This window comes from Papio anubis, chromosome 1 (assembly GCF_008728515.1).
Source record: "Papio anubis isolate 15944 chromosome 1, Panubis1.0, whole genome shotgun sequence".
NCBI classification, from domain to species: Eukaryota; Metazoa; Chordata; class Mammalia; order Primates; family Cercopithecidae; genus Papio; species Papio anubis.
The window spans coordinates 10,591,805-10,613,681 of record NC_044976.1 but is presented as its reverse complement, the minus strand read 5'-3'; the positions used below and the strand labels follow the sequence as shown (position 1 = coordinate 10,613,681).

The 21,877-nt window shown below is 54.5% G+C and overlaps 1 protein-coding gene across 3 annotated transcripts; it reads right to left on the bottom strand.

Moving 5' to 3' along the window:
• Nucleotides 1–5,558: 5,558 nt before the first annotated feature.
• AGTRAP (angiotensin II receptor associated protein) lies at nt 5,559–21,668 on the bottom strand. Of its 3 annotated transcripts, none has more exons than XM_009193663.4 (5): nt 21,347–21,668; nt 10,900–10,934; nt 8,895–9,000; nt 7,712–7,907; nt 5,559–6,255 (listed from the first exon to the last, which is right to left on the bottom strand). In XM_009193663.4, exons 1-5 carry the CDS (start codon nt 21,371–21,373, stop codon nt 6,140–6,142), a joined length of 480 nt encoding a protein of 159 aa, XP_009191927.1. In that variant the 5' UTR covers nt 21,374–21,668; the 3' UTR covers nt 5,559–6,139. The 3 variants fall into 3 exon arrangements, with proteins under 3 accessions (XP_009191927.1, XP_003891167.1, XP_003891166.1); XM_003891118.2 differs by having other exon boundaries at nt 7,733–7,907; nt 21,391–21,527; XM_003891117.3 differs by having other exon boundaries at nt 21,391–21,513.
• Nucleotides 21,669–21,877: the final 209 nt, after the last annotated feature.

The following is a 21,877-nucleotide window of genomic DNA, read 5'->3' as shown; positions in this document are numbered from 1 at the left end:
TGGGTGCCAACACTGTTCTAGGTGGTGAAGGTATAGAAGTGATTGAACCATGTTCTGTTAGAATGACTCTCTGTCATCCAGGCTGGCTGGGGTGCAGTGGCGCCATCATGGCTCACTGCAGTCTCGAACTCCCTGGGCTCAGGTGATCCTCCCACCTCAGCCTCCTGAGTAGCTGGGCCTACAGGCACCACTCCAGGCTAATTTTTGTGTCTTTTGTAGAGATGGGGTTTCAGCATGTTGCCCAGGTTGGTCTCCAACTCCTGGGCTCAAGTGATCCACCCACCTTGGCCTCCCAAAGTGCTGGGATTACAGGTGTGAGCCACTGCGCCCAGCCTCTTTTTATTTATCCTGTTTGGGAATTGTTTAGCTTCTTGAACCTGAGCTTTGTTGTCTTTCCATTTTGGAAAATATTCTGACTTATCTCTCTGAATGTTGCTTCTCTTCCATCATCTCCTTCAGGAACTCTGGCTATATTTATATCGTTCCTTCTCACTCTATCCTTTGTGTCTTTTTTTTTTCTCCAAGATGGAATCTTGCTCTGTCACCCAGGCTGGAGTACAGTGGCATGATCTTGGCTCACTGCAACCTCTGCCTCTCATGTTCAAGTGATTCTCCCACCTTAGCCTCCCAAGTAGCTAGGATCACAGGCACGAGCCACCACGCCTGGCTAGTCTTTGTATTTTAGTAGAGACGTGGTTTTGCCATGTTGACCAGGCTGGTCTCGAACTCCTGACCCCAGGTGATCCTCCTGCTTCCCAAAGTGCTGGGATTACAGGCGTAAGCCACTGTGCCTGGCCTTGAAATAAAGTATTTTTAAAACCACTGGGCTAGGCGAGGTCTAAGTTTCCTTCAAGTTCAAATTTGTGATACTGAATTGTCATCTTAGATATGACAATATTTTATGACAACCTGTTGACTCTGTAGATAGTTTCTGGACTTAGAGGTGTGTACAAAAGCACCTGACCACCTGTAGAACTGGGTCCTGAGTTCTGTTGCTAGTGAGGAAAATCTGTTTTACTTCCTGAAAAATTTTCCAATCTTTTGAGAACTTGTAGAAAGCACTCAAGAAATGTTCATAGAATTGGGTCAAAGAGATGAATTGACTTGCCCGAGATCACACAGCTCAAAGCTGATGATGCTGGGATCCACGCCTAGGCAGCCGAGCCCAAAGCCAGGCTCCAGGCCACTGTGCCATGGGCTTCCCCATGGAAGCTGAGCAGAGGGACACCAGCCTTGGGCCCACGCAGTCCTCTCCAGCTCCCCTCCCAGGCACGAGGGCACCACATTACTTTATCCAGACAGCCTCGGAGGCTGGGGCTGGGTCCCAGGCAGGGCTGTAGGGCCCCAAGTGCCCCGCACTCCTCACGCCCATCCCCTCCTCTGTACATTCATCCTGGGACCTTGACCAAGTCCCAAGGGCTGCAGGCCTCAGCTTCCTTGTCTGTCCAATGGGAGAAACGTTCTGGTGCCCCTCACCTGGGGGCAGGTCCGGCAGCAATGAGGTCAGCCAGGGTGGGAGGCCCCAGGCCACTCCTGCCCTCAACCAGCTAGTACCAGTCACAGGCCACCTGGACTCCTTCCCTCTCTAAATGATTACACAGTCGTACAGATAATGAGATCTAACATTTATTAAACACTTATGTCGCACCATTTTCTGTCCTCACTAATACCCGAGTCAGGCACTATTATTGTTCCCATTTGCAGATGAGGAAGCTGAGGCACAGTGAAGTTAAGAGACAGTGTCTCTTACACAGCCAGTTACAGAGTACATAGGGGATTTAATCCAAGGCTCACTGACTCCAGAGCCCGTTTAGAGACACAGTGTGAGAGTTGGCATTTCCAGGCCATTCTGGAGACTCTCAGAACCAGCCTGAGGTGGGGCCCTGCCTGGTCCAGAACTGCCGCTCTGGTCCAGTTCTGGTCAACCGGAGAAGGCAGTGACCTCCTGTGGGGCAGTTTCTCTGGCTTCTTCATGTGGAAGGCTCAGCTTTGTGAAAACAAGAAATAGATTTGCAAACTGGACAAGTGTGACTTCAGTCCTGATAATGGTTTGGCTGTGTCCCCACCCAAATCTCACCTTGAATTGTAATAATCCCCATGTGTCAAGACCGGGGCCACATAGAGATACTAAAATCACGGGGTTGGTCCCCCATACTGTTCTGGTGATGGTGAATAAGTCTCATGAGATCTGATGGTTTTATAAATGGGAGTTCCCCTGCACGGGCTCTCTATCTCTTGCCTGCCGCCATGGAAGAAGTGACTTTGCTCCTCATTTGCCTTCCACCTTAGTAATGGTGAGGTCTTCCCAGCCATGTGGAACTTTGAGTCCATTAAACCTCTTTCCTTTATAGATTACCCAGTCTAGGATATGTCTTTATTAGCAGCATGAGAACAGATTAATACAAGCCCTCTCCAGCAGGAAACCAGAGGCAAGAGGAATTTGCCTCCTGTGGTTGACAGTCTCTAGAAAGTCAGACACTATATAAACCTGCACGGTGCCCTACTTCCAAGTCCCTACAGACATGGGCCTTTTAAAAGCTGCACGGTGGTGAGAATGTCAAAATTGGAAAGCCTCATTAGCACAGTGCAGCCCATCCATGGCTGAAGTCCTGGCCTTATCCTGGACCTGCCCTCCCATGTCCTCCCTCCTGGCTAATGGAAGCTCCAGCCTGCCAGTGAGGCCCACACCTCGCAGTCCCAGGCTCGTCTCTGCCTCCTCCATCCAGCCCATCACAGGTCCTGTTGCTCTTCCTTCAGAGAGTGCCCAAGAGTTGACCACTTGTCACCACCCCCACCTCTATCCCCATCCAAGGCACCAAGGTGGTCCTTTTAGAATGCAGGCCAGGCCCAGTGGCTCATGACTGTAATCCCAGAACTTTGGGAGGCTGAGGCAGGCGGATCACCTGAGGCCAAGAGTTCAAGAGCAGCCTGGCCAACATGGTGAACCCCGTCTCTACTAAAAATACAAAAATTAGCCGGGCGTGGTGGCAGGCACTTATTATCCCAGCTATTTGGAAGGTCGAGGCAGAAGAATTGCTTGAACCCGGTTGCAGTGAGCCAAGATCGCACCATTGCACTCCAGCCTGGGCAACAAGAGCATAACTGTGTCTCAAAACAAAACAAAACAAAACAAAAAGCTGGCTGCGGTGGCTCACGCCTGTAATCCCAGCACTTTGGGAGGCCGAGGTGGGTGGATTATGAGGTCAGGAGATGGAGACCTTCCTGGCTAACACGGTGAAACCCCGTCTCTACCAAATATACAAAAAATTTGCCGGGCGTGGTGGCGGGCGCCTGTAGTCCTAGCTACTTGGGAGGCTGAGGCAGGAGAATGGTGTGAACCCGGGAGGTGGAGCTTGCAGTGAGTTGAGATTGCGCCACTGCACTCCAGCCTGGGCGATAGAGCGAGACTCCGACTCGAAAAAAAAAGAAATAGAATGTAAGGCAGATCTTGCCTGGCTCTGCCCAACACCCTCCAGGGGCTCCCATCTCATTTAGTCAGAGCTGGAGTCCTCAGAATGACTTGCTAAGCCTGTACATCTGACCCCAGCCACCTTCTGACCTCATTGTCTTCTCTCCCCCTCCCACCGTCTGCTCACCCACTCTCTGCCTCGGGCCTTGTTAGCTGTCATACTGCCTAGAACTTCTCATGCTAAATGGAATGCCCCTGGTGACTTTTCCCGCCCCCTGGCATCCCCTGCCTCTGGAACACGGCCTCACGCACAGTGGGCTCTGGGGCGTTTGTTGTTTGTTAGAAGCTCTCCCTGCGGAGCCCACTGTGTGGAAGGAGCAGCCACACGGGTGCCTCCTCCACTGTTTCTGTCTGCCTCTGATGGCCCTCTGGCTTCTGACTGCCCGCACAGTCAGGGGGACACAGTGCCTGCAAATCTAAGCCACCCTCTCCCGCTCCCTGAGCAGCTCCTGGCCAATGACCGGAAAGCCCAGCTCCCTTGCTTTCATCGCAGACTCTGCTTCTGGGGCACACCCCAAGACAGGAGCTTCCCTCTGTCCTCTCCTGCAGAGCCGGTTCGACCTGGGGGCCTGGGACGATGAGGAACCGAGGTCTCTGGATACACTCCCCTGTGCGCGGCCCAGGTTCCATCATCTGCCCCCATTGCCTGGGCCACGCCCCCGCCCTGGCTTTTCATTCCCTTTGGGAATCTGACACATCATGATGCAGGCACACAAGCCCTCCCAGGGCCAGGACACCGTATACACAAGAGAAATAGACTTGGGTCTTAGTCCCATTCCCCCTGGGTCACGCCCCTCCTCCACCCAGGGCGGCTACAGTCATGAACCTGACAGGTGTCCTTCTAGTCCAGGCTTTTTACCTTGACTATTTGACCACACATAAACCCAGGAACAACATATGGCATTGCTGTGAGGTTTGAAAATTCATCCCGATGTCATTCTGCAATCTGCTTTGTTCACATTTGCAGGGGACCAACGTTGGTAGAAGGTCTGGTTTATCGGCTGTAACTGCTGCACCGTGCTCCATACGATGAATGGACCGTGGCTTACTGGTCCACTCCCTATAATGAATACTCCCTATAATCAATGGACTGTGGCTCACTGCACCGTACTCCATACGATGAATGGACCGTGGCTTACTGGTCCATACTCCCTATAATGAAGTCCGTCTCCTGACAGCGAGGCTGTTTCCAGTTTCTTACAACCGCAGCTGCTCAGCAGCCCTCTGCCCGGAGCACAGCCCCTTCCCCACAGCAGCCTTCCTCCCTGGCCCAGAGGCCTGTGTCCCCTTCTTTCAGAGCTCTTGCCTCTGTCTGTAATCCTCCAGGTGATAAGACTGTTAGGTTGAGAGAGCAGGCTCCCAAGGTCACCACTGAAGCCCCGTCTGCTCGGCACCAGGCAGATACTAAGCCTCTTTTGATTGACAGATGGACACAAGAGAATGGTGGGGGTTGTGCACTAGGCCTTGACCCTGTGCCAGAGACAAGCCAGGATGGCCTGGGAAAGCCCTGGCACTTCGGGCCCAGGGGCAGAAGAGCAAGCTGTGAACCGCCAGACCTGTCCGTGGGGTGGGCCCGGGCCCTGGGGAACTTCTGGATGTGTCAGCCCAAGTCAGTGGTGACCAGACACAAGGGCCACCAGGAAGAGGTCGCCCCTGCCTCCTAACCTAGCATTGTCACTGGCCCGAGGAGCAAGTCCACTGCTAACAACTTCACCATCACTGAGGGAGCCCTCCTCACGCCAGGCACCTTACACCTGGAGCAGGCACCAACCCTTTCTAGAAGACACTGAAGGCATGCAGCTAGTAAGTGGCGGAGCAGGATTCAAAACAGTGCCTGCGTCATCTGGTTCAGAGAAACGGATGCCCACACGCCACACCCACCAGTTGCTCTCTCTGCTGTGGCCTCTGCTAGGCCAGAGTCAGGCACAAGCCCAGCTCAGCCAACACGCATGTCCGTTTCCTCCCGCCATGACAGACTGGGGCAGCCTAGTGCAGGCTCCACCTGGGAATTGGCAGGAGAAATCTTCCCAGGAACAAGGCCAGGCCCCAGCCCAGCCAGGAGACTGAAAGTGGCTCAAAACACAGCCCATCTATAGAATTCCCCAAACTTTAATGCTGTGGCTCTGAAAAGGGAGGCTGGAGGCTGTGATGGGTCACAGTGTGGCTGACGCCTCTGACCTCCAGCCCTGCATCCCTAGCCACCACGTGACCAGGCAGTGAGAAGCACGGGGCCTCACTCCCATGCCAGACCGCTCCTGGAGCTGAGCAGGACCTGAAGCTCTCAGGGCTTCCACTGAAGCCTGACAAACTCGGGGGAGGCCTCAGGGGGCATCAGTGGTCCTTAAAGGCCTGAGCCTGCCACACTCAGGCGGGACTCAGCTGGGGGCCTCTGTGGTGCGGTAGGAGGTGAAGAGAGACCATGGGTCCAGCCTGGGAACCAGTGGGTGCCCTGAAGGGAGGGGAAGACTCAGGGAGTTTGGGACAGGAGTGTGCAAGGCACTGGGTGGCCCATGGGGGCTCCTGGCCTCTCAGGGCACTTGGTTCAGGCAATCCCTGAGCTGGGGACACATTCCATCTTAGGTCCAAGAGACGGAGGTCAGGAGCATCTCTAGAACGACCTCCCAGGCACAAGGAAGGCCCGGGGCGGGGCCGGGCACAGTGTGGCTGGCTTCAGTACCCTCGGGCATCTTGACCCCTGCCCTCTGGGACTGCAAAGGGATCTGCGGGTGCCTCTGCTGAGTCAATCGTCTGATAGGCACCACGGTCCTGAGAAGGTCCAAGGAAACCTGGGTGGCAGGGGACATGGCGGGAAAGAAAAATGAAGGGTGAGAACTCGGAATGTTTGGCTAAGTCCAACCTAAGACCCACCCCCGCCACCCTTGGGCTGGGCATCCTGACATCATGCACAGAGACAGAGGCAGCAGCCCCAGGCACTCAACCTTTAGCATGTATTATTCATTCAATCCTGCCGTATCCCCATGCAGCGGGTATTTTTATTGTCCCCACTTTACAGATGGGGAAACTGTGGGTCAAAGAGATGAACTGACTTGCCCAAGATCACACAGCTCGAAGCTGATGATGCTGGGATCCACGCCTAGGCAGCCGATCCAAAGCCAGGCTCCTGGCCCCTGTGCCATGGGCTTCCCCAGGCAGCGAGTGCTCAGGAACCTGGGCAGAGGGACGCCAGCCCCGGGCCCACGCAGTCCTCTCCAGCTCCCCTCCCAGGTACAAGGACACCACATTACCATATCCAGATGGCCTCAGAGGCTGGGGCTGGGACCAAGGCAGGGCCGTAGGGCTCCGAGTACCCCAATGCCTCACTCCAATCCCCTACTCTGTACATTCATCCTGAGACCCTGAACAAGTCCCAAGGGATGTGGGCCTCAGTTTCCTCATCTGTCTAATGGGAGAAACATTCTGGCGCCCCTCCCCTGAGGCAGGTCCAGGCAGTGCTGACGTCAGCCACTGTGGGCAGCCCCAGGCCATTCCTGCCCTCGACCAGCTGGTGGCACTCACAGGCCACCTAGGGCGTCTCTTCTCAGGAGTGAAAGGCAGAAGGCCACACCCCACCACCTCCCTCCACGCCTCTCAAAGAGAGAAAGGAAGAGAGAGAGGTGTCAGAGAGCAGGCAAATGGCTCGGCCACCAGGAGAAGGGGTTCAGGAGTTCAGAGAGGGCGTGGGAGAGGGCAGGTGTAAGGCTGGGCGAGTGGGGAGGGGCCAGTGGGCAGGGAAAGTACTCCCTGTTCAGGGCTGTCCTCGCTGAGGCTCCCACAGCCTACACTGGTGCGGGCTCTCCCTTGGCCACCTAGCACAGTCTCTGCCTCAAGAGAGGGAAGACCCCACATGGCAGGAAATGGGGTTCCAGTGATGGGCCCCCGTGGGAACAGAAAGGAGACCTGTAGGTGCCTGTGGCCCTCAGGATGGAGACAGCCCAGGGCTGCCCCTGGGAACTAAATGATACCCCAAGCTGTGCCTGTGCTCTGGGCTGAGAGAAGGGCCCAGCCTCAGCTTCACAGCAGGAGAAGGTCGCGGCAGACCAGGACAGCCAGAGGACCCCTGGGCTCCTGCAGCAGACACTAGGAGCTTGGACCTGTCCAGCCTGGTACAGAGCGCCCATGCCACGCTCTCCCTGCACCTTGAGCCCTGGCCCCATGGGGCAAGGCGGGCTCACTGAGGGAGAGGCTGGGGGCCAGGCAAGGGAGAGACAAGAGTGGGGAGCTGGCTGGAGGTAGTGGCCTCACCAGTGTGGACCAGGAGCTCACCCCCACGCTCCCGGTACATGTGGTAGACGAAGCAGCACGAGAGCGGCTTGAGCAGCAAGCTGAGGATGGCCATGCCCGCGCCAAAGCGGCCCGTGTCCGTGAGGCTGGCCCGCGGGTAGAAGATGCTGATGTGCACGATGTCCAGGAAGATGGTGGCCAGCAAGCCACCCAGAAACTGCAAGACACACCACACTGATGAGCACAGCACCCCCGCCACGCCCCGTGGCTCCCCCACCATATACCGGATGGGAAGCTGTTTCGTGCCCTACTGTGTCCTTGAGTTTTGTTGGAAAACAGATCAAGCAAGCAGGCAGGACCCCGTTGGGGAGCCGCTGGCTGAGACTGCAGTCTGGGGGCAGGGACGCCGGGGGTCCAGGTCTCGGTTCCACCAGAGCCTCCCTCCCCACCCATTTCCCGTCACCTCCAAGGCCATGACGGGCACAAGACTTGGTTCTAGAACCGCCACAGAGGAAGGTTCCTTGGAGTTCACCCAGTCTGTCTCCAACACAAAGAAAATCCCTTTCAGTCATCCTGAGGCCCTGGCCTTGGCTTAAAGAGCCCGTGCGGGAGCGCTCACTGCCCCACGGGGCTGGGTGGGTGCTGAGAAGCTCCCCCTGTGGGAGGTTTTGGTGGGGCAGGGTCACCTCTACTTCCTAAAGTGTGGAGTGCCCCCTTGGCCGGGTCTCCACTGGGAGCAGCCACAGCCCCTCCCCTAAAAGAGAGTCCCAGGGGCAGGTTACAGGGGATGTTCTGCTGCTCTGGCGAAGTGGCTAATCTGAGGCACCGGTGGGACCCACCCCATGGCTTTCCTCGGGGAGATAATGGCAGACTTGGGGTTCTCTAAGCCAGACAAGAGCAGCAGGCTGGGCTCCTGAAGACAGGCATGGGCCGGAGCCCAGGAGGCTGACGAACAAGGCTTTAGACAATGGGAAGTGGCAGCCCAAGGAAAAGGGAGAATATTGGGACGGGACAGGGTGGCAGAGCCAGGCTGTGCTTCACCCTGTGCTGCAGCCCCCCACCCTGCCACCTCTCCCCGACCCTGCCGCCTCTCCCCGACCCTGCCGCCTCTCCCCAACCCTGCCGCCTCTCCCCCATCCTGCCGCCTCTCCCCCACCCTGCCGCCTCTCCCCCACCCTGCCGCCTCTCCCCCACCCTGGCTCACCATGCTTATAGCGTCGATGGAGTCCCGCTGAGCTACAGCCCACACGCCCAAGGCCAGGACGGTGAAGTTGGCCCAGGCATAGGGGCCCGAGAATACAATGCAGCCCCTGTAGGAAGAGGTAGCTCAGTCCTGTCAGGCGACCACCACCCCACAGGTCACCTCCCTCCTGCTCCGGGGTCTCACGGCCTCCTCCCAGAACACACCATAGTCTTCGAGGCCACTTGGCTGTGTGCCAGCAAATCCTATGCGCTCTGCCTCCCACCCAGACCCTGGATCTGGCTGTGTCCCTGTAGATCCAAAGCACCTCCCTCTCCTGCCAGATGACAGCCGCGGCCACCCTGTGCCAGTGTCCTGACTGCCACTCTGTTCTCTAAACAGCAACCCATAATGTAGTCAGATGCTGTCACTCCTCTGCTAAAAATCCTCCAACAGTTTTCTGTCCCATTTAGAATAAAATGCAGACTCTTCACCAGGCCTTAAGGGGCCCGTGGGATCCCGGACAAAGCTCCGCCCTTACTGACCTCCCAGCCACTGCCCTGTGTGGCGGACACCCTCTACCCTGACACCTGGCCCTCCTTTTGTCATTCAGTGGCAACTTGAATGTTCACCCTGAGACTCCTTCCCTCACCCACCAGTGCTAAGTACAACCTTGCCATTTTCCTAACACAAGCCCCGCCCTAGTATCTTTTTTAGGGTATTGACATTGTTGACTTACTTGTTTGCTTGTCAATCCAATCAAAATCATAGTGAACACAGATCACTTGCTAGTACCTGGCATGGTTCTAAGTGCTTTAAATTAACTCATTTATGTGCATTTATATTAACAACCCTAGGAAGGCAGTATTACTGTTATCCTTACTTTAGAGATAAGGAAACTAAGGCACAGAGAGGTTAAGTAACTTGCCCAAGGTCACACAGCTGCTGAGCAGTGGGGCTGGGATTTGGAGTCTGGCTGGAGAGGCCATGCTCTTGCTCACCCTGCTGTGCTGCAAAGACGATGCAGGAGGACAGGCACCAAGTCTACTTCATTTATTACCAATGCTTCCTAGATTTATAGGACATTCACTGCAGTGTAACATGCAGAAGACATGTACAAGGCAGGTGTGAAGTGCCATTTGGTTCAATACGTCTTTGAATAAACCATCTCATCTTTTGCTTTTAAGAAAGCAGGTGCCTGGGTCCCAGCCCAGAATCACCAACTCAGAATCTTGGGGAAGTGTGACTAAGAAATCTGTATTGGCCGGGCGCGGTGGCTCAAGCCTGTAATCCCAGCACTTTGGGAGGCCGAGACGGGCGGATCACGAGGTCAGGAGATCGAGACCATCCTGGCTAACACGGTGAAACCCTGTCTCTACTAAAAATACAAGAAAATTAGCCGGGCGAGGTGGCGGGCCCTGTAGTCCCAGCTACTCAGGAGGCTGAGGCAGGAGAATGGCGTGAACCCGGGGGGGCGGAGCTTGCAGTGAGCCGAGATCGCGCCACTGCACTCCAGCCTGGGGCACAGAGCAAGACTCCGTCTCAAAAAAAAAAAACAAAAAAAAAAAAAAAAAAAAAAAAAGAAATCTGTATTTTGGCCCTGCTTCTCAAGGTCGTGAACCATGATGGCTACTGTTCATATTACTCACAGCCGTTGCCCTGTGTGCTGCACTGCGAAGTTTACAAAGTGCACATGTGAGCTCAGGGGTTTCCAGTCTTGGTTTGGCAGAGAAATGTCTCCAGAAGCTCAACAGATTAAAAGAGATGGTAAAGGTGAAAATCAAGCCGCAATGCTGAGGCCTCACTGCGGGGCAGGCCCTGGGGAGCTCTGATGAGCACTGTTCCTCGTCTCCCTCCCAGCTCCTGCAGGGTGGTGTGCAATCCTTATGCCTATTGTACAGATGACCTGAGAGGCACAGCTGTTTGGCCCAAAGTGACCCGGCTAAAACATGGCAGAGCCAGGACCTGACCCGGCTGACACAGACCCTGAGACCGCAGGAGACACAGAGATACCCACAGAGTCACTTACCAGGTTGTCAGCAGCCAGTGACCTAGGAGAATCACCTGTGGTACGACAAGGGGGGGAGAAGAGGTCTGTGAACATGACCACCACAGGGGCAGGAAAGCATCAGGTGCAGAAAACACAGGAGGGCCCCGCACCCGGCACCTCTGAGGGCCTCAGAAATGTCTGTTGAAAAGACAAACCAGCAACTGCAGGTGGCCCAGGAGTGAAGGAGGAGGAAGAAAGCAGGCCAGGTCAGGGAGGGGCCGCTTCATGCCTTCACTGACACCCACGCCCCTTCCAAGAGTCAGAGGCGTGTGAACCAGAGCAACTCCATCTTGAATAGGAGCTGGGTAAAATAAGGCTGAAACCTAGTGGGCTGCGTTCCCAGACGGTTAAGGCATTCTAAGTCACAGGATGAGATAGGAGGTCAGCACAAGGTACGGGTCATAAAGACCTTGCTGACAAAATGGGTTACGGTAAAGAAGCTGGCTAAAACCCACCCAAATCAAGATGGCCACAAGAGTAAACTCTGGTCGTCCTCACTGCTACACTTCCACCAGCGTCGTGACAGTTTACAACTGCCATGGCAACGTCACAAAGTTACCCCTTATGGTCTAAAAAGGGGAGGCATGAATAATCTACCCCTAGGTTAGCGTATTATCAAGAAATAACTGGCCGGGCGCGGTGGCTCACGCCTGTGATCCCAGCACTTTGGGAGGCTGAGGCGGGTGGATCACCTGAGGTCAAGAGTTCAGGACCAGCCCGGCCAACATGGTGAAACCCTGTCTCTACTAAAAAATACAAAAATTGGCCGGGCACGGTGGCTCAAGCCTGTAATCCCAGCACTTTGGGAGGCCGAGACAGGCGGATCACGAGGTCAGGAGATCGAGACCATCCTGGCTAACACGGTGAAACCCCGTCTCTACTAAAAAATACAAAAAACTAGCCGGGCGAGGTGGCGGGCGCCTGTAGTCCCAGCTACTCGGGAGGCTGAGGCAGGAGAATGGCGTGAACCCGGGAGGCGGAGCTTGCAGTGAGCTGAGATCCGGCCATTGCACTCCAGCCTGGGCAACAGAGGGAGACTCCGTCTCAAAAAAAATAAATAAATAAATAAATAAAAAATACAAAAATTAGCCAGGCATGGTGGTGTGCGCCTGTAATCCCAGCTACTCAGGAGGCTGAGACAGGAGAATTGCTTGAACCTGGGAGGTGGAGGTTGCAGTGAGCCGGTATCGTGCCATTGCACTCCAGCCTGGGGGACAAGAGCGAAACTCCATCTCAAAGATAAACAAACAAACAAATTAATTAAAAAAATAAAAGGGCAAGCAGCAGCCCTCAGGGATGCTCTGCCTATGGAGTAGCCATTCTTTTATTCTTTTATTTTATTAATAAACTTGCTTTCACTTTACTCTATGGACTCGCCCTGAATTCTTTCTTGTGCGAGATCCAAGAACCCTCTCTTGGGGTCTGGATCAGGACCCCCTTCCTGTAACACAAGGGCGGGAGGCTCCTTTGTGGAAGGCAGGGAATCTGCTCTGAAATCAGAAGAGGCAGAGTGGTGGGGTGGGGGCTCATATGAGGGTGATTTCTTGGGACACTGGAGCTGGGGCACTGTGTGGGGGCAGAGGGGAAAGCAGCTGTTGTGGCTGGAGAAAGCCAGCAAAGGGAGGGTGGCTGGGGACAGGTAGGGGGGCCTGAGGGCCTTGGGAAGGAGCGTGGGCTTCATGCCAAGTGCAGTGAGGGACGCCACTGAGACTTTTCTACAGGGAGACAGCTTGGTATGTCTTATGGTAACGAAAAACAACAACAACAAAAATCCCTCTGGCTATTCTTCTGGATTTCTGCAATATTCTACTTTCTTCTTTTTTAATTTTGAGACAGGGTCTTGCTCTGTGGGTCAGGCTGGAGTTCAGCGGTACCATCACAGCTCACTGCAGCCTTGAACTCCTGGGCTTAAGTGATCCTCCTGCTTCGGCCTCCCCAGTAGCTGGGACTACAGGTGTGTACCTCCAGGCCCAGCTATTTTTTTTTTTTTTTTGTAGAGATGAGGTCTCCCTATGTTAACTAGGCTAGTCTCAAATTCCTGGGCTCGAGCAATCCACCCACCTTGGTCTCCCAAAGTGCTCGGATTATAGGCAGGAGCCACTGCACCTGACTACAATATTTTACCCTTTTTAATGCCCTCTATGTCCTTAAAATAACGGCCTCCTCTCCTGGAACTGGTCTCTACTCCAGGACATCAACAAGGCCCTGACTGGAAAGCACATAAAAAAAGGGCAGATGGGCCTGGGCTAGTGGCTCATGCCTGTAATCCCAGCACTTTGGGAGGCCAAGGCAGGCAGATCACTTGAGGTCAGGAGTTCGAGACCAGCCTGGCCAACATGGTAAAACCCCATCTCTACTAAAAATACAGAAATTAGCTAGGCGTGGTGGTGGGCACCTGTAATCCCAGCTACTCCAGAAGTTGAGGCATGAAAATTGCTTGAATCTGGGAGGCAGAGGTTGCAGGGAGCCCAGATCAGGCCACTGCATTCTAGCCTGGGCAACGGAGTGAGGCTCCATCTCAAAAAAAAAAAAAAAAAAAAAAAAAAGCAGATGCTTCGGGAGGGCAGGCAGCTGCAGCAAGAGCTTCCAAAGAGAAGGGACCCGGGTTGAGCACAAAGTAATAAGCGGGGCTCAGCCAAGCAAAGGTGGGGCCAAGCCCCAGGCCCTGCGTGGGTGGCGGTGAGCGTGGAGATGGTTGAGGTGGGGGTGGGGTGGCACAGAGATTTTGGGGAGGCCGGAAGCCCCAAATTGGAAGCTTCAACAGGCCTGGTGGTCAATGAAGGCCCTAGGAGAAGTTTACTCAAGGGATCGAGGGGGCAGGCTGGAAGGGAGAGACGCCACATGCCTGAGGCAGAGGCAGCGTGCTGGCACAGAAACAGGCAAGGTTTGCAAAGAAGGCCGGGGTTTCCGGCCTGGGTGAAAAGGCAGAAGGAGCCCTCACCACCTGCGAAAAAGAACTCTGGGCCGGGTCCGGTGGCTCACGCCTGTAATCCCAACACGCTAGGAGGTTGAGGGGGAAGACCGCTTGAGCCCAGGAGTTCGAGAACAACCTGGCCAACAAAGTAAGACCTCATCTCCACAAAAAAATCAAAAAATTAGCCAGGCATGGTGGAGTACGCCTATAGTCCCAGCTACTTGGGAGGCTGAGGTGGGAGAATCACTTGAGCCAGTGAGGTCGAGTATGCAGTGAGTGAAGATCGCGCCACTGCACTACAGCCTGGGGGACAGAGGGAAGGAAGGAAGGAAGGAGGGAAGGAGGGAAGGGGGGAAGGGGGGAAGGGGGAAGGGAGAAGGGGGGAAGGGAAGGAGTGAGGGTGGGAGGAAGGGAGGGAGGGAGGAAGGAAGGAAGGAAGGAAGGGAGGGAGGGAGGGAGGGGGGAAGGGGAAGGAGAAGGCGAAGAGGATAGGGAAAGGGAAGGGGAAGGGGAAGGGAAAGGAAGGAAAGAAGGGAAAGAAAGGAAAGAGGGAAAGAAAGAAAAGAAAGAAAGACAAACTCGCTCTGGCAGAGGAGAAAAAACATTTCTAGAAGAGTTACTTTTGACCACACACCAACTATGTGCCAGGCCCTATGCCAACCGTCTCACATGACCTTATCTGGACCTCACAGCAGCCTCTGGAACAGATACTATTATTCCCATTTCACAGATGAGAAAACAAGATTCAAAGATAAATTATGTTGATCAAGACTTCACAGGTAGCAAGTGGCAAAACTGGAATTAAATTTCAAACCCGCCTCCAAACCCAGAGCACCCAACCTCCCCGCTGGGGGCGCGGGCCTTCAGCTGGGAACTGTTTGGGCTTGTGAGAAAGGTTCACACACGGGGCAGATGGAATCCAGAGCTGGAGGCTGAGATACTTCACCTTTACCTCCAGGACCGGGGGCCAGAGTGAACCACAAGGGGCCTGGCTCTGTGGCCCAAAAGAAATTCCTCTCCCAGCTCCAAAAGACTAGGAAAATAATTCTGTAAGGACCGATGCACAAAATTTTAAGAAGATCTCGGCCGGGCGCGGTGGCTCAAGCCTGTAATCCCAGCACTTTGGGAGGCCGAGACGGGCGGATCACGAGGTCAGAAGATCGAGACCATCCTGGCTAACCTGGTGAAACCTCGTCTCTACTAAAAAAAAAATACAAAAAACTAGCCGGGCGAGGTGGCGGGCGCCTGTAGTCCCAGCTACTCGGGAGGCTGAGGCAGGAGAATGGCGTGAACCTGGGAGGCGGAGCTTGCAGTGAGCTGAGATCCGGCCACTGCACTCCAGCCTGGGCGACAGAGCAAGACTCCGTCTCAAAAAAAAAAAGATCTCGAGACTCTGACCAGGCTGAGTAGTGTGTTTACAGAAGGCGAGCTCTAGAAGGAATCTTTGCCATCACCTCACCTACCTTCATCTACTATTGGGCACTCCCTACGTGCTAGGTGCCATTCTAAGTGCTTTCTGTATATAAAAGCACTAAATCCTCACAATCCTCTGAGGTCTTATTATCCCCATTTTACAGCTGAGAAAACTGAGTTTCAGAAGGAAGTCACAGAGCAGGCCAATGGCAGAGCCAGGACTCAGACCCAGGCTGTGTTGTCCAGCCATCAGGCCTCTCCCCATTACAAAGATGGGGAAACTGAGGTGGGGAGGTATAGTTTTCCATGGATTTCAATTCCCAGGGGCTTGAAGTGATCAAATGGTGTTAAGTTTCTCAAACATTTAGTGTCACCCAGCATCACTGGCACCTGCTTTTCATCCACCCTAGGGAGTCAGAGGTGTGCAGAGCAGATTTGGAGCTGCGCTCTCAGGACTGACGTCGCTAACCAGGTACTCTGCCCTAGCAATGGAGGTGCAGTGAACCCTCATCCTGAAGGAAAGCTATAGCAAGCTAAAGGGCACCTAATTGAACAGCGGGGAGGTTGGGAGGGTGGGGAGGTCAGGGGCTTCTCTGAGGAAGGGATGGGGGAGGCAGAAGGGGAAGAAGAGCATTTTGAGCAGGAGGGACGGCACCCACAAAGGCTCTGTGGCAGAAGGGGGGCATGGAACTTTCTAGAAACTGAACAGAAGCCAGTGTGGCTGGAGTGGAAGGTGAGTGGAAGGAAGAGGAGGGAGGGACAGGAAGTTGGGGGCAGGCAGGGTTGGGCATGAGGATGATTCTGATCTTTATCTTCAGAGCTAACCGCTGTCTCCTCTGTCTGATAGTAAACCCTGGACCATAGACAGAAAGGAACTCGCTCAGGGCCACACCGCACAGTCAGCCACAGTGGTCCCAACATCTAGCTTTTAGACTTAAAGAAGACACCGAAGAAAGAGACAGAGGGGAGGTGGCTCCCATCACCCCTTTCCTCCCCAAAATCGACACCTAACTCTTCCCACTCTGGGCTTGTTTTGGAAATGATCTTCATTTTCAATGCTCTGGCTCCTATGCCTAGACTGTGCGCACAAAAGGTCTTTAATAAATGGGCCCTGCAGAGCCCTGGATTATTCTGGAGAGAATGCAGTTAGCATGAAAGGCTGAGTCCCACGGGGGCCGCTGATCTGCAGGGCACCCCAAGGGTCACACTTACAACCTGTGAGATAAAGACCTCCTAGCGCTGGAAGGGCCTGTAGCACACAGTGGGCACCCAGCTGGGTCCACACCTCTGTCATCTCTGTTAGGGAAGAAAACAATGTAACCTGGAAATACTGCAGATCCTTAGAAAACACACAGTCCCTTCTGCGTGACGTCACTTTGGTTTGATAAACATGAAGAAAGTTAGCACCATGTGCTTCTCTTAAGTCCCTGGGAAAAGAAATGTCCAGAAGCCTAAGCCTCCCCTGCCTCAGTTTCCTCATCTTTGTAACAGAAGGACACCCAGAGAGGCCTTAATGTGCAGGAAGGCTCCAGGGAGAAACTGAGCCAAACGGGCCCTGCCCTTCCTGGCAGCCCAGGGAGAGGGGCCAGTAACTGTCGGGACAAAAGCACTGTCTGCTCGCCCTGGGGGAGCTTCCTGATAGCCAAAGAGACACAGGATTCTCAGGTACTGCCTGAAAGAGGAGCTGGAAGCAGGGGAGGGACCTGAGCTAAATGGGTGGCAGGGCCAGGACCTTTCCCAGCTGGGCAGGAAAGATGGACCTCAGCCCCTGGACTCTCACTACAGTGCTCAGCCCAGGGGAGGCCGCCCAGCTCTTTCCCAGACAGGGGTCAATGGGCCAAGGCAGCAGAGGGTCCCAGGATGCTATGTTGGAACAGAAGACCTGGGTGCTGGTCCAGGCACCAAGGCCTCAGGCTCCCTTCTGCGAAACGGAGGCAGTACCCATTTGTCCCACGGGGTGCCTCAACTGCCAGAGACAAGCATCTGTCTGGACGGTCACTGTAAGTATCCGTTTACTAACTGTTAAATACCTATGTGGGACAGGGATCCTGTATCGTCAACAAGAGCAGCAACTCCTGCTACTGACAAGCACCTGCCTGCCATGCGTCTAACCTGCACTGCACCTAACTCATGTCATCCGTGTAACTGTATGGGGTAGAACTGAGGCTCTGAGAGATTAAGTGGTCCATATTCATAAAGCTTACAAACAACAGAGCCCAGACACAAATGTCAGAATTGATGTATCCAGCCGGAGGTTTGTCTGTTTTATGAAACAGAGTCTTGCTCTGTCGCCCAGGCTGGAGTGCAGTGGTGCGATCTCAACTCACTGCAACCTCTGCCTCCCAGGTTCAAGTGATCTTCAGTGCCTCAGCCTCCTGAGTAGCTGGGACTACAGGCAAGCACCACCACACCCGACTAATTTTTGTATTTTTAGTAGAGATGGGGTTACATCATGTTGGCCAGGCTGGTCTCGAACTCCTGACCTCAAGTGATCCACCTGCCTGGGCCTCTCAAAGTGCTAGGATTACAGGCGTGAGCCACCATGCCTGGCCCAGCCTGAATTTGTAACCCTAATTCTAGACTACCTCCTGGACCATGGGATCCATCATCCTAGGAGGTAGGGATTGTATTTATCTTCTTTTTACAAGGAAGAAATTGATACTGAGAAACCTACTCAAGACCTTGAATGCAAACCTGCCTGCCCACAAAGCCTGTGCTCTGTCCACTGTGCTACACTGTCAGGATCTCGAAGAGCCGTAGAGGGCGGATGGAAATGAGGAAGTCTAACCTGGAGAAGGAAAGGTTGAAGAGAAACCAACGGGGCATAAAGACCAAGACTTCAACCCTTTGTTTGCCACTAGAGGACCCATGGTGGGGTAGGACTTCCCAGAAATGGAATATACTCCTACCAGTCCTGTGCAAACACTTGGTGGCCCGTTACATGCGCTAGTGAGATCCCCCAGGGTGGCTGGGGCCCTGGGACACCAGTCAGGGCTGCCACAGATGGGAGGCAGAGTCGTGCAGCAGTTAACTTCGTGGGTGCTGGAGGCAAACAGGTGGATCTGATCCTAGCACCATGACTTTAGAACCTAATGACCTTGGGCAAGTCACCTGACCTCTCAGAACAGCTGTTTGCTCTTCTGTAAAGCAGGGCAATAATGCCTTATTCAGTGTTGTGTGGATCCAGTGGTACAGGGAGGTGGAGAGGTGTGGAAAGCACTCCACACAGTGCCTGTCAGGAAGTCAGCCCTGCATCCCTCATTACTGAGTTCATTATTGAGTTTTGTTTTTTTTTTTTGAGACGGAGTCTCGCTCTGTCGCCCAGGCTGGAGTGCAGTGGCGCGATCTCGGCTCACTGCAAGCTCCGCCTCCTGGGTTCACGCCATTCTCCTGCCTCAGCCTCCTGAGTAACTGGGACTACAGGCGCCCGCCACCGTGCCCGGCTAATTTTTTGTATTTTTAGTAGAGACGGGGTTTCACCATGGTCTCGATCTCCTGACCTTGTGATCCGCCCGCCTCGGCCTCCCAAAGTGCTGGGATTACAGGCGTGAGCCACCACGTGAGTTCTTAACCCTAATGCTACACTACGCACTAGACCAACGGATCCTCCTCCCAAGGTCCTCTTCCCACAAGACCTCTGAACCCAAGTCCAGTCCTTTCTAAGCTCATCACAATGTCATTCTTTTTCTTTCTTTCTTTTTTTTTTTTTTGAGGCAGAATCTCGCTCTGTCGCCCAGGCTGGAGTGTAGTGGTGCAATCTCAGCTTGCTGCAAGCTATGCCTCCTGGGTTCGTGCCATTCTCCCACCTCAGCCCGAGTAGCTGGGACTACAGGTGCCCACCACCACGCTGGGCTCATTTTGTTTTTGTATTTTCAGTAGAGACGGGGTTTCACCGTGTTAGCCAGGATGGTCTTGATCTCCTGACCTCGTGATCCACCCACCTTGGCCTCCCAAAGTGCTGGGATTACAGGAGTGAGCCACTGCACCTGGCCAACAATGTCATTCTTGCATGGACAGGGCTTAGTCACCACACCTGGCCCACAATGTCATTCTTACATGGACAAGGCTCAGTCAGGGGCTGCCCTTTGTGCAAAGGGCCTGGGGCAGCTGTTTCTTCTCACCTGGCACCACTGCCCACTCTGGTTGAGCTAGGCAGAAGCGGGCACTCAGCCCTTGCCCAAGGAATATACAAAATGAGGGAGCGCAGGCCGCAGGGAGCAGTTCCCCACCTCCTGAAGGGCTCTGATCTCAGAACATCCCCTAAGTGCCTGCAAGCAAGGAGTCAACGGCTGCTCTCCACAGGATGGCCAGGTTCAGCAAACAAAACTACAGAACACCCAGTTAATTCCCAATACGAGATCATGAATAATTTGTTAATATGTTCCACATACTGCCTGAGACTTACTCATACTAAAAAACTGTTCGTTGTTGACCTGAAATTCAAATTCACCTGGATCTCCTGTACCTGACCCGGCAACCCTGACCCCTCAGGGCCACCCAGCACTTAGTTGTCTCTGACTGGTAGCGGCTAACACCCTTGGAGATGGGGGATCTTGTTTGCCAAGTCAAGGGGAGGACCAGCCTTTTCATCCTGGCTGAGCTGCCCAGCATAGCTCATACTTGTGGATGCGCTTAGCCTGTCGGGCCTAAAAAGTTGCTCAAAAAAGCCCCTAAGAGACTAAGCCCTCCCAAAAGACAGAAACAGCCAAGGTTAAAGTCAGCCCTAACTAAGCTGGTACCCCAGAAAGGACCTGGCCCTGGAGTCTGAGCCCTATGGGTTCAAATCCTGATACTGCCACTTACTGCCTGTGGGACCTTGGCAACTTACCCAGTCTAAGCTGAAGTTTGCTCATCTGTAAAAAGATGACATCAGCTTTCTCATAAGGTTGCCTTGATTATATAACCTGGCACACCACAGAAGCCCATAAATGAGAGCTCTATCCCTCCCACCGCCCTCACCTGATCCTCTCTCAGCAATTATTTTAAGCAAATCCCTCATCAGAGAAAAGGCAGTTGGTGTTAACCCCACGTTGCCTGGAATAGAGTGGGTACTGATACCAACAAACTTCGCTTGCTGTCACGTAAATTTCTTCCCAGCTGAATGTTCCACCCAAGCCCATTTCCCTGCTCCAGCCATGTCTCCCCACCACCGTTGACTGGAAGCTTCAGGAAGGTTTGCTGAAGCAAGTATGATTAAGAAGGGAAACGGGCCCATGGCAAGTCAGCACAGATGTTGTGTAATGATAAAGTGTATTAAGCCATTGTTTTGTAACCATCTATCTCTCAGATTCCTTTACTGCCAGACACCAACAGGGAGCTAAATGCTTCGTCACTTATGAGTAAGAGGACATTCCTGGATATTGCCTCAAAGGAGGATGCGCTAAGACCCAAAATGGCCGGTTTGGTCCAAGGTCCACACCTTCCTGACCAAAGCTAAAGCCCCTGGCCCCTCTCATGCAAACGGAGCCCAGACACGCGGGCGACGGTGCTGGGTGGGGAGAAAAAAAGAACAGCCGCTGGCACCCAGACCCGGACTGAGCTCACCACAGGAAGCCCTGCAACGTTTTCCCCAGTGCACAAAGTTGGGGTTTTCTGCTTTTAAGTAATTTCCGTGGGAGTTTGTGCTTCTTCATTATGAAATAAGGGCGCTGGACGTGTAAACTTTATAAAACCAATTGCTTGGGAACATCAGATTTCCTGAACCCGACTTAGCAAACAAGGAGGTCCTGGGACGGTGCTGGGACCCGGGGGCAGGCCCAGTCCCTGACCCCGCGCGGGGGAGGTGAGCCGCCTCCAAGCCCCTCCCGCGCGCCTTCCTCCTCCTCCAGGGGAATTCTGGGCGTGCGGGCAACAGCAATCCTGGGACCAGCGCTGCCTGCTGGAGGGTCTGAGTCCGGGAAGGGGCGGCCCTTGCCCTCCCCTGCCACCTCCAACGGCCCCTCTGCGTCGCCCTGCTGGCCTGTGCCTGACTCACTCTCCCTGCTGTGGCCTGCCTGCCCACCTCCTTCTCGCATGGGGTCTGTACCTTCCCTTCCTCCCATCCCTCTTTCCCCCAAACTCCCGGTCCTCCCACCTTCCTGGAAAATGCAAATGTCCCACCTCCTCCCGCAAAGGGGACACCCCCATCCCCAGCCCGTTGCCACCTTCAGGTTCACAGCAGGCAGCTCCATCTCGACCCAGGCCGAGGGCACCTGCGCGGCAGCCGCGGGGGCTCCTGGGCTCTGAACTCGGGGAACAAACTTGCCCGGCCCCGCCCCGCCCTTTGCGGCTACTCCAACCCCAGCGCCGCTCCGGACCACGTGAAGCGGGCTGGAGCGGGTCACGTGACCGCCGCTCGGTTGCTAGGAGACGGCGTCGGCAGGCGCGCCTTCCGCCAAGCTCCAGGCTCCCGCCACCGCCCAGGCAGTACCTGGGGGCCTCTGGCAAAAGTCGGAGTTTCTGTCGCCCAGGGCGTATCCTGCCTGGCTAATACTCCAGGAAGCGGGCTGTGGGGACTGCCTGCAGCCAGGACAACTGGGGGACCGTCCAGGCGCAAAGTGCTGATGTGGCAACAGCTTGTGTCTCGTCCTTGGGGGCACCCTCTCTCCTTCCCACTTCCCTGTGTAAATGGGCTATTTAGGATACCTACCT

Coding starts and splice junctions, on each gene's coding strand:
- AGTRAP (XM_009193663.4), bottom strand. CDS start 21,373: ATGGGGGTGTCCCCTTTGCGGGAGGAG. Junction 9,001..10,899: donor CACTGGCTGCTGACAACCTG/GTAAGTGACTCT, acceptor CTCTTCCTACAG/GGGCTGCATTGTATTCTCGG. Junction 7,908..8,894: donor CCATCGACGCTATAAGCATG/GTGAGCCAGGGT, acceptor TGTGTCTTGCAG/TTTCTGGGTGGCTTGCTGGC.